This window comes from Protopterus annectens, chromosome 6.part0, assembly GCF_019279795.1.
Source record: "Protopterus annectens isolate FY-2018-M chromosome 6.part0, PAN1.0, whole genome shotgun sequence".
In the NCBI taxonomy this organism is placed as follows: domain Eukaryota; kingdom Metazoa; phylum Chordata; order Ceratodontiformes; family Protopteridae; genus Protopterus; species Protopterus annectens.
The window spans coordinates 643758368-643777629 of record NC_056737.1 but is presented as its reverse complement, the minus strand read 5'-3'; the positions used below and the strand labels follow the sequence as shown (position 1 = coordinate 643777629).

The following is a 19262-nucleotide window of genomic DNA, read 5'->3' as shown; positions in this document are numbered from 1 at the left end:
TAGGGAAACTGTTTAAAACCCATTTGTCCTGGGTAATGAGTTCTCAGTTTGTTGCATGCAAGGCGAGCTTTCCTCCTAAGGGAGCAAGTAGTAGAACAGGGCTTGGAAGAGTTAAGGATAAGTCATTGTGCCATTTTTCCATAGGGGGTGGCTTACTACTCCCTGCTTTGGAAGTGGGAGCCTCCCAATGCTTAGATCTGTGCATAGCCTGAGACTGAAGTCTTGGTGGTCTACTGCTCCTGGGTTTGGACTGAGAAGGCCTGGAAGGGACTGGAAAAGACCAGTTCTTTGAAGGCCAATGCCTACCGAATCTAGGAGGCTGTACTTGTAAGAAATCTTTAGCAGTTTGCATGGATTTAGCTTTTTCCTCCATCCTTTTGAGGACAACTTCTGCTTTGTTGCCAAAAAAGGTAGTCTTGGTTTAAGGGTGCTTCCAGTAATTTAGCTTTAACATGACCTGGCAAGTTTTGTTCCTTAAGCCAAGCATGCCTTCTAAGTACAGACCCAGTGACAGCAGCCCTGCAAGATACTTCTAAAGCATCAAAACCACATTGCAAAGTATGTTTACAAACTTGTTCAGCAGAATGCATTAACTCTTGCAAATCTTTGTGTTCAGCACAGTCAGGAATCAACATAATTTTCTGTTTAATTAGTCCCATAATATGCTGCTGATATTTTAACATATGAAACTGGCAATTTAAAGCCCTAATGGCCAAAGTAGCAGAAGTGTATACCTTCTTACCCCATCTGTCTAAAGCTCTAGAGGCCCTATCAGAAGGGGTAGGATTTTTGGCAGTAGCAGCCTTAATTTCTTTTGGTCCTTGGGAAATGGTCTCTGGATCCGCAGAATGATTCTTGAAGAGGAATTTGCGAGAGTCAAGTACACTGTAGTACCTGTCCGGTTTCCTGGGAGTTGGAGGCAAAGTGTCTGGGGTAAGGCTGGATTCCAAGAAAACATCATCTACAATCTCCAAAACAGGAGCGATAGCTAGAGGCCTGTGTTGAGGCAGGAGTTAAAATTCCCTAAGTCTCTTTTTGGACTCAGAATAGTCCTGGCTTTCCCAGTGGAAATGCTCCCTAAAGGTATGCAAGGTTTCACCAAAAGAAAATTCTTCTGGAGGGGAAGCAGAGGGAATGGAATCCTCTGCATCAGATTCCTCATAAGTAGATAAGGGTAAATCCTGGTAATCAGAAAGAGCAGAGATATCACATTCCTGATCAGAAGAATCAGAAAGAAAATCAGTTCTAGGTCTCTTAGGGGGGAAGGCTGGCTTCCCCTAATTAAGGTTATAAGGTCTTCAGCCATTCTAAGCATTTGTTGTTGTGGTATATTGGCCTGATAATGCAGTTTGATCATCAGTTTTCTAGGTGTAGTGTGAGCTTTAGGCCTGAGGAATTCGGTATACTTAGCTTGAAACGAAGTCGTCGGTTTAATATGAAAATCGGTAGGCCTGAATACACCCTCAGAAGCCGGTACCTGCACAACGGCTCTGGACCCATCCAAGGTAGAGACATCTGCAGGTTCCATAGTTGAAGAAGCATCTCGCAGCATACCGGACTCTGAATGGGTCTCAGCAGTGGCCTGCGAATTTGTAGTAGCGGGTATCAGGGGCTACAAAAGCGACTCACTGAGTACCGGTGGACTGGTGACTAGCTTAACAGAAGCATCATCAACAGTTTTGGACCTATGCGGTCTGTCTATGTCTTTATCCTTACATTTTTTCGGAAGATCAGTAGTTGGATGGCTTAACGAAGCCATTTCAGAGTATGGAGATTGAGAACAAAATTATTTAGCTACAAAAATAGCACAAAGATGAATAGTACGGGCATTGAACAAGGCACAAAACCGACAGCGAGGAACGTCATGGTCTGGGCCTAAACAGGTGACGCAGTAAGAATGAAAATCTTTATGAGGTATTTGCTTTCCACAGGCAAGACAATTGTTAATTTTTTCTGACATCGGTTAGAACAAGAAAAAGGATCCCCAACGGGGTACTTATCTTTTTGAAGACTTTAGGTCTGAAACTTGAAAATTAAAATTTCAGGAGTTGGCCGACCAGCACTTGCGAATTTCTTCTGCTTTCAGCACCGCACGGCAAGAAAGATTGATGTAATGGCATCGGCTGCATGTTTTATACCCCAGACGACCTGACATCATGGAAGAAGCGACAGCGTCAGATGCAGAAATCCGAAGACTCTGGTATTCAGGCCGGCTGAGGGCTACCTACAGGCAGATAACCCAAATGTGATGACTGCAACAGTGAAACACGAAGAACATCAAAAATATGAGGCATAAATTCGCAACAAGTGTTGGTGGCTAGGGACTTTAGGCTCTTTTTTACCTGTACCCAAGGTACAAGGTTTGAGCCTGGGTACCTGTAGCCACCAGGTGTATGCACCTGGACCATCACACACACACACACACACACACACACACACACACACACACACACACACACACACACACACACACACACACACACACACACACACACACACACACACACACACACACACACACACACACACACAGACACACACACAGACACACACAGACACACACACACACAGACACACACACACACACACACACACACACACAGACACACACACACACACACACACACACACACACACACACACACACACACACACACACACACACACACACAGACACACACACACAGACACACACACACAGACACACACACAGACACACACACAGACACACACAGACACACACACACACACACACACACACACACCAGGTAGTTACCTGATGAAAAAAAACATTCAAATAAATCAGATCCATTAAACTTGCATTTCCACCATTGAAACAATTCACTTCCTAGCCGGTTCCCCGCAGTCAGAATTTAGATAAAAACAGTCTGACTTACTTGCACTCCAAATACAAAAAATACCTTTGCAGCAGTCATTTCCTTCCAAAATGAAATGAAGCAGTCTCGCTCATTCAGGTAGATACCTAAAATCTCCAGAAGATAAAAGCGCTCCAGATACAAAAAATACCTTTGCACTGGTCGTTTCCTTCTAAAACGAAATGAAGCAGTCGCTCTTGCAGATCAGATCCATTCAAATAAACTTTCCACCATTGAAGCACTTCCTAGCTGGTTCCCGCTCACAGATCATTTCCATTCAAATAAACAGTGAAGTAGCCAGCCAGAAATGTGAACCCTTGAGCTCAAGTCCAACAAGCTGACGGAGTTGATGTCATCGCGCACGTGATGATGTCAGTGAAAAAGAAAATTAAAAAGAAAAAGCTGGGAAAATTCAGAAATGAAGGGGTGCCACGCAGGAATCATGGCACCCCATTATTTGGACCCCAAAACTCAGTAAAAAACGAGTAATTTGGTACGGTTGGGAGGTATGGGTCTTACACAAACAAATGATTGGTGCCAAATTCATGGCTTTAAACTCAATGCAAAAATGTATTATCATCCCTTTTAGTAAAAGTGATGCTCCTGCTAAATACCACATCAGTAACAATACCCTAAGTATGCACTCTGGTAAGAGACCTGGGCACACTGGTTGACAGCAGCCTTACCTTTGATCACCATGTTTCCACAGTGGTAAGAAGGGCATTCTATATTGCTCACCTCATAAGTAAGGGGATTGCCTCCAGAAAAAAAGAAGTTATGACCTCCCTGTACTCTTCCTCGTTGGGCCAATAATTGAGTACAATTCCCCTTTTGGTATGTACCTTTCCAAGCACTTGCAGCAATTTGAAAGACCACAGAGGTTCCTCATAAGGAAAATTCAAGGTCTTCAGCATCTGCCTATGAAGATTGTCTGAAATCACTGTCACTTTATTCTGTTTCATATAGACTACTCAGAGGTGAACTTTGCCTTGCATATAAGGCAATCTTTAACCCTGTTTTATTGAAAATACTTCATATCTGTAAGTCAAATGGTACACGGGGTAACTCACTCTGATGGCCTTAACCAGGTATGTGACATTAATAGAACCTGCTGGAGGGTCAGATTTGTCTCTCAGATGTTGCCAAACCTTTAGAACAGACTCTCACTTCACATCAAACAGAGCACCTCATTGGTCGTCTTCAAACGCAATCTGGATGATTGACTGGATAACCATAAATTCACCCGAGGGATTCCACCTATGTCCCTCTTGGACAGGGATGATAGGTGCTGATTGTGAAAGTAAGGGTGAAAATTGGCTAGGCTTGTAAGGGCCCCAGGGTCATTAGCCTAGTAACCTCCTATGATCCTATGTATAAATAGCCAGATAATGTGGCAGTTTAGTGTAGAGTATAAATGCTAAGGGGTGCTAGGGAACTTCATTCTGTAGTCATAAATTTGATTGCCTCGTTTTTCATTTCCCTACTGTGTGACTGTAAGCAGTAATGTAATCTGACACTACTCCCATGTCATTCATGAAAAGAGGCATGTGTGCCTACTGGTTTAACCCACTTAATAAATAGATATCATATACAGATATCCTAACAATAGACACTAATAAAGAGTATGATAAAAACATCTGCTGTTGCTGATGTGTACGTATATTTTATCAGTGTTCAATTGAAGTACAGTAAAAAGGCCTATAACTCAGCTAATTACTTCTACTTCATAATACTTCAGCTGAAAAAATAAATGGCGGCGCCCAGGGAGGCTGCAGCTGTGTCAGCTCATCAGAGAGGAATGCCCAGTCTGTCTTCTTTTTCTCAAAAAAAAATGGTGAAAATAATTTTCCAGACTTTTAAAAGTGGATACATTAACTTACAGCAGAAGATAGTTACTGGAAATCAAACATTTTGCAGTGCAACATGCTGGCTGGATTCCCTGCTGCCTGGGGATTGTTTGGGGCCTACTTTACTCACAGAACTACGGGAGGTTTGCATTTTATCCAAACAGGCTGTAAAGTACCTGAATCAAGCAACAGAAAGATCTGGATTAATCCGGATGAGGGCTAAAAGGAAGAGATGTGACAGAATTCGAAAAAGAGGCTGCAGGGCAGGAATTGCTGCCAAGCTAAAAACAAACCCTCACAGGCCTGTGTTACCTTCACTTCTGTTAGCCAACGTGTGCTCAATCGACAAGATGGACTTTCTTAGACTTGAGATCTCCACTACAAACAAAATGAGAAATACCCGTGTACTAATATTTACAGAAACTTGGCTACATAACAAAATCAGTGACAGTGCTGTGAACTTAGAGGGTTTAACTTTGTTTAGAGCTGATAGAAACCAAGCTATATGTGGAAAAGCTAAGGGAGGTAGGTTCTGCATCTTTGTAAATGAAAATTGGTGTATGAACTGTGAAATTATATGAGTACAATGCTCTGAAAATGTAGAATTCTTGACAGTGAAATGCAGACCTTTCTATGTACATAGAGTTTAATGGAATCTATGTAACAGCTGTGTATATACCACTTAGTGCTAATACCTCAGAGGCACTTATACTGCACAATTCCACATGTGAACTGCAAAGTAAAAATCCTGACTGTGTATATGTGATAGCTGGGGACTTCAATAAAATGGATCTCAGAGAGGTCCTACCCCACTACCATACATTTGTGGACTTTCCCACAAGGGGAGCAAATACCCTTGACAAGGTTTACGCCAACATAAAGGGAGCATATGAAGCAGTGCAGCAGCCAAATTTTGGTAGCTCTGATCATATTTCAGTAGGATTAATATCTGCTTACAAACCTCTGCTGATCAGAGAAAAACCCACTGAGAAACTGATCAGGGTCTGCAATGAAGGGGCAATGGAAAGTCTCATGAACTGTTTTGATAGTACCTGCTAGGACGTCTTCAGTGAAGCAGCCACTTTCAATCAGAATGTAAACATAGATTAATACACAGACACTACAATGGCATACATTTCAAAATTCATGGAGGATGTATCTACAGCCAAGAAGATTACAATCACAGCCAATGAAAAACCCTGGTTAACCAGCAGAGTGTATGAGCTTCTGAGGGCAAGGAATGAGGCATTCAGGGCCGAGGACAAGGTGGGTCTTAATGAACCAAGGGGTAACCTAAAAAGGGCCATCAAAGAAGTCAAGAGGGAGTATGGAAGAAAGGTACAAATTTGCTTTGAGGACATGAGGGATACCAGGAGCCTCTGGCAAGGTATTCAGTAGTTAACTGACTACAAGACCAAGTCAGTTCAATGTGATGAGAGCATGGAATTTCTGGACAGGCTGAACTCATTCTATGGCAGATTTAAGGAGAACAACAACCTGGAGGCTACAAAGTTACCCACTGGTCAGAATGAGACAATGCTGAAACTTAACCCTGGAGAGGTGAGAAGCCTACTTAAGAAAGTGAACCCCAGGAAGTCTGCAGGTCCTGATAACATTCTGAGCAAAGTATTAACAGAATGCACAGACCAACTGTACCTAATTCTTACAGATATTTTCAATACCTCCCTGGCCAGCATGCTTCAAGGTAACTAATATAATCCCACTGCACAAAAAAAGTAAATCCAACTTGCTTAAATGACTACAGACCAGTAGCACTAACCTCAAATGTCATGAAATGCTTCAAAAGGACAGTAAAAAAAATCTGTCAGACGCTCTGCCACTGACCTTTGACCCTCTACAGTTTGCCTATCGGCCAAACAGATCCACTGTGGTTGACATTTCAGTAGCCCTGTACCTCTCTCAGGAACATCTTGAAGAGAGAAACAACTATGTCAGGCTGTTGTTCATTGATTTTAGCTCAGCATTCAAAACAGTGGTTCTGATGCAGCTCATAGGCAAATGAATTGACCTTGGCATCAATAAAAGCGTCTACAACTGGATCTTTGATTTCTTGATTGGAAGACCACAGAAGACATGTGTTGGTAATAACACATCAGGTATCATTACACTCAACAGTGGTGTGCCTCAAGGATGTGTTCTTAATCACCATTTTTACCCACATATACTCTGCGAAATTTCCCAATAACCATATCATCAAATTCGCAGACGATACCACTGTAGTGGGTCTCATAAGGGATGATGATGAGGGGGCATACAAGAATAAAGTTAGCTCTCTGATCAAATGGTGCAAAAATAACAACTTGGATCTGAATGTCAACAAAAGTAAAGAAATTATCATTAACTTTCAAAAAAGGCCAGCCATTCACTTGAGATCAACTGTGAGCTGGTAGAGACAGTTCAGTCTATGAAGTTCCTGGAGGTACACATCTCAGAAGACCTCTCATGGTTTGTGAACACAGACCAGATAATTAAAAAAGCTCACCAATGCCTGCACTTCCGTAGAAGGCTCAAAGAGCAAAGCTTCCTCTAAATGCTCTATCCACTTTCTATAAAGGAAATATTGAAAGTATTATCACCTGTAACTTTACTGTGTGGTACAGAAACAGTACTACGGCAGAAAGGAAGAAGCTTCAAAGAGTGGTGAGGATTGCAGAGAAGATAACGGCACAAATCTTCTAACCATGCAAGAACCTTTTACAACAAGAAGCATAAAGACGGCACACAAAATACTTAGAGACACATCACATCCAGCATTTGGCTGGTTTGCTAGACTTTCATCTGACAAGAGGTACCGCAGCATCTGCCGTAGGACATCCAGGCTCTTGAACAGCTTCTGTCCAACAGTAATAAGGCTCATAAACTCTGACATCAACTTGGACGTCTCTTCCAAATGTGATCTCACTAGTAATATTTTACTGAAAGTGATACTGTATTTAATTCACTATAGTTAATAAATTCCTACAGAAGTGCAATATCATTCTCTTAAAAGTGCAATTGCAATAATTCCTCATGTGCAATATTAACAAACTGCCTTTTCTTCTCTTTTTCTGTGTACAGTATTATTTGTTCATATGTTTAGGTTTATATGTATGGGTAGTTTTACCTGACTAGAAAAAGGTTATAAGGAGTGTTTTTTTATGTGTATTAGTCATTAGAATAGTTGTGTATATGTCATGTCTAATTCTTTTTATACTTAAATTGCCTCTGTACTCTGATGACGAGCTGATACCTGAAATTTTGTTTAGGTCGCACCTGTGTTTCCTTAATGACAATAAAGTTTTCTTTGAATCCTTGAATCTACTACCATGAGCACCACGATTTTTATTATGTTTATATTTCACTTCTGTTTTATTATTATTATTCAAAACATCTAGTTACAGTACATCTTTCTGAAACAGTTCATATTGAAGTAATGTCTCTCACTATCATCCAGCAGCATGTCTGTTAGCTTGTAACATCATTTTATTGTTGTATTACTTTTTTTTCACTCAAACCACTTCTGCCATCCCCAGTGACCAAACAGTGGCACTAACCGGCTCAGCGTCTCTTGTTTTGTTCATAATACAACCGCTGTTCTCAAAATTTACTGATTTTATTAGAATAGACTAATATTAGAAATATTCTGTCTCCATTTTAACTTATTTCACAGAATTCTCTAACTTGCATTGAAATATATAATTCTTCTATGATGCAAGTAAACCCAACCACTGCAGTTGCTGAGCAGGTATCTTACTGGAGACTTCAGAAAGGTAGCAAGATTACTGCTCATTATTCTTCCATTGGCATTTGGCCGATTGTTTTCTACCAGGCCAGATAGGTAACCTAAGCTCAGCACTAAGCAACTCACCATATTTTTAAATACAGTCTTCTAAGCTATGCAGAGTATAACCTCTTAGGGACTATTTAATATATGTATCTTAGGAGTTCAATTATATATCTTAATGCTAACTAACTGTCTCCTGTCCAAGAAAACTAATGGTTTACTGTAGTTGTCTTACTCACTTTGCTGGGTTACTTTTAGATGGGTTTGTTCTGTATAACAACTATGACTGATGGGATGTGTGTCATTTTCTTATACTGGATCCATGACAATTAATTACTTACTTATTTTTTCACTAATCAGGACATGATCTGGTCAAAGAGACTCTTCATTCCAGGTACACAACACAGATAAAAGCACAGTTAGATACTCAAGCATGATCCAACAAGAAGGTATACAGTCCAGAACTGTAATAATGAGAAAAGTCACATGCTTACCTATAATCTGCAGAATCAATGTGTCCCAGCTGTATGAAATTGTGATCAAGAAAATAAGAGTCCACAGTCAATTGCCAGTAGCTGGCATACATTTACACACTTTATATCTAAATTTTTTTTTCATTTTATTTTCCAATTTAAAAATGCTCTTGCCTTGGCCTTTAACCAGTTGAGTTATGAAAGTGTGCCATGTGGCAATGACTTGCAAACGAGCAGATAAAAACAGATTTTTTTTATTCTTATGCTGTTAACATTGGTCCAGGGATCCAAGTTATACTATGACCTGCCTCAAGTTGTTTAGCCATCTTACATAATAAAGCATGTACATGCATTGAAACATTTAGGGCGGGCTGGACCAAATCAGAAACAAAAATAATGTGTAGGAATCTATTTTCTTCTTTTTTTTATAACCTTTAGTCCCCAGTGACATTCTGAGTGTCATCAGTTACATCCCTGACCCATCCCTTCTCTGTACATCCAGCCTGTCCCACAAACCTGGATAGGCTGGAATGCAGGGAAATTGGGATTGTCCTGGAGTTGTGTCATCACTGCTGAAGTAAGGTTTATAGTACTGGACCATGCATGGATGCAGATCCAAGTACTCCTTTGCAGGAAGAAGCACTTGTATTTCAGTTTTTAGAGTGAAACCTACAACTAACAGTATACTGGGTGATGCCTGGTGAGCAAGACTAGGCCACAACCTTTCTCCCAGGATAGGAAAACCAGCATCAGTCACGCACTACCTTTCTTCACCATCTTCCATTGCCTTGGCATGCTTCCTTGATCCGGGGTTGCAGTGGTTACAATCAGGGATCCATCCCTGTGCTTTTCTGAGGTAGCCAATACTCTTTCTGACCATCACATTTGCAGTCCTAAATAACTGTTATCCTACCAGAATTACTTTAAAAGGGTGTCAATACTTGGATTTACTGACATGATTAGAAAGATAACCCCTAAATAAAAATGTCAGTGTGCAGGAATCTTTAGATAATCTCTGTGGATATTAATACTAAAAAAGTAATAGTAAAAAAGATTGCCAGCTACATATATAGGAGATTTTGCTGACCTGTGTGGATATGTCAGCTAGATATATAGGAGATAACCACAGTTCTGTACCTTTTCATAGGTGATAGAACTTTCCAGAATGGCTGGTGGCAGATCATCTGTCATGTGTATTCAAGTATGTTGCTGAAGTTTCAGATATACACTTAATGAAGCAGACAAACAAACTGCATTATCAATTAAAATATTTTATATAATGCTAAATCTTGGCAAAGCGAATGTTATCTTTTTACAAAATAACATGACTTCTTCACTTTTCTATAGTGACTCCTATGTCAATTCATAATTATTCTTGTTAGGCATTTTGTTTATTTATTTTTTTCTAAATGCTTTTTCCCTCCATGCCTGTTGACCATCAAGACCTCCTTTTGTAGGCCTCAAGACCATTCAGTCTTGGAGGCAAGCAGCCTCCCCCCGTACCTGAGCAACAGATGGAGGAGGCTGCCATCCAGACAGTTTGTGGTCTAGCCTATACTCAGTTCTTCTGTACAACTGCCATGAGAGGGGCATCCTTGTCCCTGTGGCCTGATGGTCTGGCTTCACTTCCACATAGTGGGATCATCCATGTGCCATGATAGATCTTAATTGTCCCTAGGCCAAGGAACTACTCTGTGCCACTCCCATTTGCAGCCCTTCATAATTCAGAGCATCAGCTATGAAGGCATATATGTTATTGTCGTAATTCCAACCCCTGATGGCTGATGTGCGACTGCAGTACTGCAGGGACCTCCTACATCTTCACTAGATCCATCTGTGCTCAGTCATGTGTCCTAAGGACTATCATTACTGGATTCTGAACACAAAGCCCACATCAGCCTAATAACAGCCCTTACTGGCTTGCATGAGAATAATGATGGAAAGACAGAAGAAAGCTTTTTTTTAATAACACCAGCAAACAATACTAAAAGAGAAATAGTGTATTCTATAAACCATTAAAAACTAGACTCACTCTATAGAGCCAAACAATACCTCAGAAACTTGGCAAGGCAGATTTTAGCCCTCATCTGCTTACTCCCACCCCTCTTATATACATCACCTATCTTCATAAATGTAAACACCATACTTTCAACAAAGCTAGCCTCCAGCAAAAACAGAATTTCTAAATTTGCAACTAATTCAGCACATTGAACCCATCACTGCCAGGCATTAAAACAGCTTGACTGGCTTGAACTAAACAGTACCCTGCAATGCTTACATTTAGTGTTTGCATACACATTTATTTACTCTCCAGACAAATGCCCCACACCAAAAAATGTTCTTCTACCTTGCTCCCTCTGTAATTGCCTCTCTCCACTCTATCAACAAGTTCTTGCTCCAAACAACTAAGTCAAAAAACTCAGCAGGGGATGTACACTACTCTTGCTATGCCGCAAAAAAATGGAACACCATCCCAAAATAAATTAAACATATAAATAAATTACCAAGCTTTAACAATCTACTTAACAGCATCTAAAGAAGTCCTGGTCTTGTCTTTGGACTGCACCAGGCTGACACTCTCTTCACCTCTGTACTTCCTCCTGTTAACTTCATAATCTGTTCTCATACCTGTTTCACATTCAAAATCATATAATATTCTATAGTCTTATTTTTTACTTTCCTAACACTCATAATTATTCTCTCCCTTCCTCCCAACAGCACTTAACTTCTACAAATGTAAGTACTAGCCAATCAAATCTCTGCTCTAAAGCACATATGTTAGGCATCTGTAAAGACAAAATGATACATATATCACACTACTACAAATTGTCTGTGATGCATACACCTTTATGTCATACAACTGCAAATGTGCTGTGATGCATCTAACAATGTCTGTTGGCTCAGTTATGAACATCTGTATATGTTATGTGTAAACTTCAATAATTTACTAGCTCTGTTCCAATGGTATTTTTATATTTTGTATGAATTTGTAAACTTGTTAAATTGTAAATATACTGAAAACTGTATAGATGGAGCTTGCTCCCCAGACCTCTGGTGAAAATGGGTTTTGCCCAGTTGGAATCTCCTAGCCAACAAAGACAAATGAAAAAAATAAATAAATAAATACATTTTCCCAGCAAGAAACCACCATTCTCTGAAAATGAATGAACCATAGGCCACTTATTTCCCAAATTCTCTTGCCTATTTTTCCATGTGCTGATCTGCTACTCAAACTTGTATCACCTGGGTCACAGCCCAGTCTTTATCCATCTGAGCCATTGGGCTGGGCAAAGATAATGTTTGAATTACAAGGTTCTGATGTTTATTTAACAGCAGAATTAAAATAAAAATCACCTTGCTAGCTCACTTTTTATACATAAAAATAATTATGCATTGCAAAGAATTATATAATATTAGTGTCAGAGTTTTTGAAGTTTTCTGGATGAATAAGTAGTATTTTAATAATCCACAATGACCATTAATTTAGACTCATATACAGTAAATGTATAATTTGGAGTTAAATATGACATGATAAATGCATTTTACAACTCTGTTGGCAATCTGCACCTCTGTTTTAATGTTCTTCTTAACACAGAGAGAGAAAGAGATTCATAACGTTTACCACAGAGTGCACGCTATATATACACTTTGTGTACACTTTCGGAATTTAAGAACAGCCCTACTGCAATGCTTTTTGCTGTGTATTCATTCAGAAAGATTGCGCTAAGTTTACACATAGTGTATACTTTGTGGTAACCTTTCTGAGTCAGGCCTATATAATTCACAAGCTTGTTAATTAAAATGTAAGGTCTTAATTCCTTTACGGTACTTCAGTAATCAGTTAGCAACAGAAATGTATTTATTTATTTAACATTAGTTTACCGAGAAAGTCTGACTTGGAACTAGCCAATTTTCAGCGGAGGCCTGGGGAGAAGTGCTTCAGATGCATGTCTTAGTAATGTGGGAGGAAACCAGAGTATGCAGAAGAGACCCACACAAATGCAGGGAGGACATGCAGACTCCGTACAGAAGGTAGCCCAGCCAAGAATCAAACCAGAGAACCTCTTGCTGTGAGATGACAATGCTAACTGCTGCACCACTGAAGCAGCTGAAGAGGACAGTGTTCTAATTTTATCAAGCATATAGGTGTTAAGATTAACAACAGCAAACTGCACTGGCAGCTGTAATGCCAATGTTTATAAATCATGAAACTAAAATAAATGATTATTGAATCTGTGGTTCAGCTTGCTGTGCCAAGAAGAATTTCAGATAATGAACTGAAGTCAATTAAAATAAATATGTGTGCCAATGTGAAAATAGAAGAAATCTGAAGTCCAGTTTAAATAAAGAGCAGTAAGGTTCTCCCATGGTCATTGTTAATGGTCAAGTTTAATGAACACCGAGGGGAAAGCAATATCTGGCTGCTCATTTTGCCATGTCACAACTTCAGGGATTGAGTGTAAAATATAACCAGATAATGACCTTAATTGTTAAACTACGGTATCAGTTTGTGCTGTGCAGGTGTAAAAACATAATTAATACTACAGTATAGGCATAAAACCATTACAACACTGTTACATTGATAGGAGGATGATTTTTGGCCAAAGAAAATTCAGATTAGTAAACAAAAATATAAAGGATTACTGTCAAGTACCTTAGAGAACCCACACTTCTGTATCTCTTACAAAATTATCTCCTAATCCCAATACAAAATGGTTTCTGACCAGGCCATACAACCACTACAGCTTTCCTCACCTTTTCCAATACCATTAATAAGACTCAAGACCAAAGAAAGTTTACCTCTTCTGCTTTTCTAGATCTCTGTCAAAAACCTTTGACAGAATGTCACAAGAGAAACTTCTGACTCAAATATCCTGTCTAGGCCTTCCTAAACCAACCTTTCTATGGTTCTTGAACTGTCTACCTGAACAATGTCAATCTGTCTCCTCCTTGTCTCTTCTTTTCTCTTAGTTAAGACAAGTGTTCCTCAAAGCTCTATTCTCAGTTCACTGCTCTTTACAGTTTTCATCACTAACCTGTATACCACCTCTTAGCAAGGTTGCCTTATTCACTATGCAGATGACTTGGCTGTCTTCTGCTCATCCAACAAGCTAGTACAACTACAATCCATGACACAAGATGTCTTCATCCAATAACCCACTACATCTACAATCCATGACACAAGATGTCTTCATCCAACAACCTACAACTACAATCCATGATACAAGATATCTTCATCCAACAACCTACTACAACTACAGTCTATAATGCAAGATGTCTTCAACTCAGTCAAACTGTGGTTACATCAAAACCAACTTTTATTTAGTCCCCAAAAGACTAAACTACTACTGCTTTTTCCTAAGTCTCATGCCAGTGCTAAAAGTAACTTCCAGATTACCTCTATAAACAATACAATTATTGAACTATTTATCCAAACCAAATTGTTTGGAGTCACTGTAGATGACAACTTTGTTTGATCTTCACATACCGATAGTGAACTGTAAAAAAAACTCACTAAAAGCTAGGTCTGCTATATAAAGCAAAAAAAAATGCCTTAATCCTTTTAGTAGAATCATCCTAGTTAACTCTTATTTTTACCCTCTGTTCTGTATGGCTATTCTGTATGGCTCACATATTTTGACTAACATCCAGGCCTCTCTTAAATCACAAGAGGAGCGATGCTATAATACGTTGGCTAGATTTGCAGCTAACCCGCCACATTAAGCTCATCATTGTTCTCAAGTATGTGCTGTCATCTGGTAACTGCCACATCATCTAGTATATACAGAACTTCTTCTAACCCATAAAATACTACATAACCCCCTTACCTTCCCTTCTGTCTCCTCAGTACTTCATCACTAACTTCAAAATTGCCCTTTGCATTCTCAAGGCAAAAACCTGCTTGAAATTTATAAACAAAAAAAGAGGTCTATATTAGATTATCAAAGCAGCATTATAGTGAATGCTGTTTCGACAACACATAAAGAGCAAAATGCTCAAACAGCGAAACTCCAGGTCACCAGTTTACAAACAGATCAAAACACACCAGTTAAAACAATTTAATGTGGAGGGCTTCACCCCTCACACCCCCCTAACTAAATATGCCAACTCCGATATCGCACTACAGTGGAATAAAGGGCAATGTCATGGCTCAGGCCAAGAGATTTTTTTCCCTAGGAAAAAAATTGCTGACCTGAGCTTTTGCTGTTTGAGCATTTCACTCTTTGTGTCGTCAAAATGGCATTCGCTGTAATGACGTTTCGACAATCTAATATAGACCAAAAAAAAAGTATGGTATAAAATCTGTACTAACACCGCATAGCCAAACTGTGGAACTCTCTCCAAAATTAAATCAGAGCTATATCTAGCCTCCATGTATTTAAGCCCTCTCTCAAAGATTTTCTTACTAACTCATGTTTATGCCATGTACCTCACCTGTATCTACATCAACAAATACTTCACATTAATACTAACCATTCATCATTCTGTCTATCTTTAGGGCAGCCACAGTGGTGCAGTGGATAGCATTGCCACCTCACAGCAAGAGGTTCTCTGGTTCGATCCTTGGCTGGGGTACCTTCTGTGCGGAGTCTGCATGTCCTTCCTGTGGTTGCATGGGTTTCCTCTGGGTGCTCTGGTTTCCTAAGACATCCCAAAGGCATGCTGTAGGTAGATTGGACACTCTAAATTGGCCCTAGGCGTGAGTGCATGTGTGTGTGCCTTTTGTGGAAGGTTGGGTGCAGGGCTGGCAACTCAACACCGTAAAACTCCACTTCATGAGCGGACAGTTGATCCGCTGTGGTGACCCCTAACCGGGAAAAGCCAGAAGAAGATCATTCTGCCTATCTTTACCTTTCAACACCTGCCCTCTCCCCATTCTTAGGGGGGAACTTGAATCTTTTGTTGATATTTTTTAATATAATAGACTATACTTCTAACACTTTTGTTTATACGGATTGTCATATTTGTCATTTTTTTTTATTACTGCAGCACTGTTGTCTCCTCATGCTTTATTGTATCCTGTGTGTTCCACTGTCAAATTGTACGTATATGTTGTTTTTTTTTTTACATCTATACTACTATTTTATTTGATGTTATCTAACTCTCTGGAGGTTTTCTCACTGGACCTTCACCGAAAATGGGCATTTACTAGCCCATCAGACTTTCCCGGTAAACAAATGTCAATAACTAAATACATAACTAAATAAATACATAATTGATCTGTTCCTTATACTTCTATCCAGCACAGTAAGAGCTCCATCCACCTTTTGTCTCACTTTTCCCACTATGACTATTTCACTGTATCAGATACTTCCAAAATATCTGACAATCTTATTACTGCGCACACTGTAAGACTCTCTCTAGAAATTGTGAGGTAAAAAAAGTCTGCAATAGGATAAGCAGGGCATAGAACCATTAGATGATGAAGAACTTTAGGCTTAAAAATAAACTAAGCATTACCTTAAATAAGATGAATTTGCATTTTCATCTGTGACGTGGTGTTATTATTACAACTTCATCTTTGTTAAATACAAGGGTCTAAGATTTGTATAGGTTTAAAAATGTGCAAGATTGTTGGTTCTGTGTGGATAGGAGCCTGTGCTGCATCAAAAAGACAAGAACATAAGTCTGGCTACAACTGTTGTATTTGTGGCTGCAACAGAGAGGTAATGTGAAAGATAAAATTCTACTTTTCTTTATCCAGATTAAAAAATGTAAGTGCCTATAAAAGTATGATTTCTGTACCACGGAGATCATGGCAGATTAATCAACTGCTTAGCAGTTCCCTTGAAAACATTTATGTTACTCACTTTCAATTATTGCTACCATTTTTTTTCCATGATAATAAATAAAAATCAACCAGTTTCTGCATGTAACCTTGGTTTAGTAGTAAATGTAAAAGTATATATGTTTGTGGTTCCAGACATAACCAACAAAAGCCTCTCATTAAAAAAATAATTAGATTATTCATCTTTATAAAATCAAATATATTTTGACTTGACATTTAACATATTAAATAAAGCATATAGTTTGCCTTTAAAGCAATACAAAGCCAGGTTCTTAATATGAAAACAAATCATTATTTTCAAAAAAATATATCCTGCAATAATTAAAAAAAAAAAAAAAAAAAACATATGTAGGTCCTTGGAAAGATGCTGCAGTGTAACAATATTGTGATCCTTGTTGCTGCTTGATGGTAAGAAGACGCATTCCTGTTCAAGTATTACAAATAATGATTTATTGAGAGCTTCCCGGATTTTCTTTATGAAGAAGTCAAAGGATCTTTCATAAGTTAGTCAATACTGTTGTTTTCTCATTATTAGAAGTATGCATGCCTGTCTGTGAAGTTTTGCTTTTTAGTGAAATTTGACAACATAAGATAAGACGTATGACTCTTAGAACAGATGGTCGTAGAATTGTAAAGACCCATGGGTCTACAATTGAATTAAAGGCAAAAAATCTGAGTGCCTCTAAGTCTGCTTTGCAGTTTTCATCAGGAGCAAATATTTCTTTATATGCCCGAACCTAGAAAAGCAAATAGACAAAAATAATTCAAAACTTCAGAAATCTTATCAATCTTTAACAGTGAGAAAAGTTTTACATGAGCTCATTTATGATTTTTAAAACCAAAAAAAAAACAAAAAAAATCATGGGCCAAATTCATTAACACCTACACTAAGTGTACAGCATTCTGAGTGAACAGACAACAAAAGCATAACTCCCACCTTCTTCCTCCTAATTTTAGTTTTCCTACTGATTTTTTTGCAACCTTAAATATCAAGAGGGGTTCATAAAGGTTACCACAATGCGTAGACTACATCTACATTTAATCTAATCTTTCTGAGTGAATAGACAGCGCAAAAAATGTAAGGATGTTCTTGAATAAAGATTGTGTATACTTAGTGTAGGCATTCATAAATCCGGCCTAATATTTCAGGAAGCTCAAAGTGCTAATGATTGGTAGGATGGTGATCAGCTAATTGTTTCAGTTTGTTAACAACAATATATCCTCAGTTAGGCCTGTTTATTTCTTTGCTCATCTGTAGTAAATCAAAACTGTCTTTAGATTATCTTTCACAAAGTGTTTGACATTTACAGTCTATGAACTTGACTGATTGTTTTTAGGCTGATGTTGCTATTTTGTAGTGTTCCTACTGATTTTCTTGCAACATTAAATATCAAGGGAGGTTTATAAAGCTTCCCACAATGCGTAGACTACGTCTACACTTAATCTAATCTTTCTGAGTGAATAGACAGCGCAAAAAATAAGGATGTTCTCGAATAAAGATTGTGTATACTTAGTGTAGGCATTCATAAATCCGGCCTAATATTTCAGGAAGCTCAAAGTGCTAATGATTGGTAGGATGGTGATCAGCTAATTATTTCAGTTTGTTAACAACACTATATCCTCAGTTAGGCCTGTCTATTTCTTTGCTCATCTGTAACTGTCTTTAGATTATCTTTCACAAAGTGTTTGACATTTAGAGTCTATGAATTTGACTGACTGTTTTTAGGCTGATGTTGTTATTTTCTAGTGTTGTCCCTTTTCCATCTTTTCTTGTTCTAACCTCATTATCCAGTACGTTTGGGACATACATGCTCTGGCTTAATGTTTGGTGCATCCACAGAACAGGCAATGCTGGATGTAGTCAACTGCCCCAAATGAGGTTCTAGAATTGGGAAAGCACAAAATGTGTGCAGGTTGTCAAAGCTGGGTGTGTTATTTATACATGGTGGGGATTTTTTTCCATGTTCTTCTTCTTCATTGCTCCTGTGTAGTTTGGAGTATGCAGTAATGAATGACATGCTATCACTTTTCAGAGTCATCTGGTAGCTTGGGGTAGGTTAAACATACTGCTACAAAAAGGCTGTCCCTTGTAATACAAACTGATTCACATCAATTGATAGTTAACCTGAGCTGTTTAGTGTCTGGTTAGTCTTTTCACTCACCTACTCAGGAATATTTGACTCTACTCAAAAAAATGGATGCAAGTGTTTTTTTAACACTAATACCATGCCACCTTGTTACAAAATGCAGACCACTGCCATCTTTTGTAGTTGTGGGCCTTTTACATACAGAGGATGTGTGTGTGTGTGTGTCTGTAAGCTCACTCTTCAATGTTAGTAGCCACTAATCTAATGTCTTCTCATCTACCCTCTAGTTTCATCTGATGACTTCTAGTTTCGAAAGAAGTGGTCTGGTGGAACATAGCATAATCCTTTGCTCCCTGAATGTGAAAGGTACTTTGATGTCTCTTCCTCATATTCTCCTTTTTAAGTA

The 19262-nt window shown here is 38.8% G+C and overlaps 1 protein-coding gene across 2 annotated transcripts in view; it reads right to left on the bottom strand.

Moving 5' to 3' along the window:
- Positions 1-15753: 15753 nt before the first annotated feature.
- Positions 15754-19262, bottom strand: part of LOC122804461 (prostaglandin E2 receptor EP2 subtype-like) — a 170262-nt gene continuing 166753 nt past the window's right edge. Inside the window, exon 2 of one of the 2 annotated variants that reach the window (XM_044074332.1) lies at positions 15754-17506. In XM_044074332.1, coding sequence (XP_043930267.1) covers positions 17267-17506 — 240 coding nt within the window. In that variant the 3' untranslated portion in view covers positions 15754-17266. The remainder of the gene's footprint in view (positions 17507-19262) is intronic. The other variant, XR_006365221.1, reaches the window with a different exon arrangement.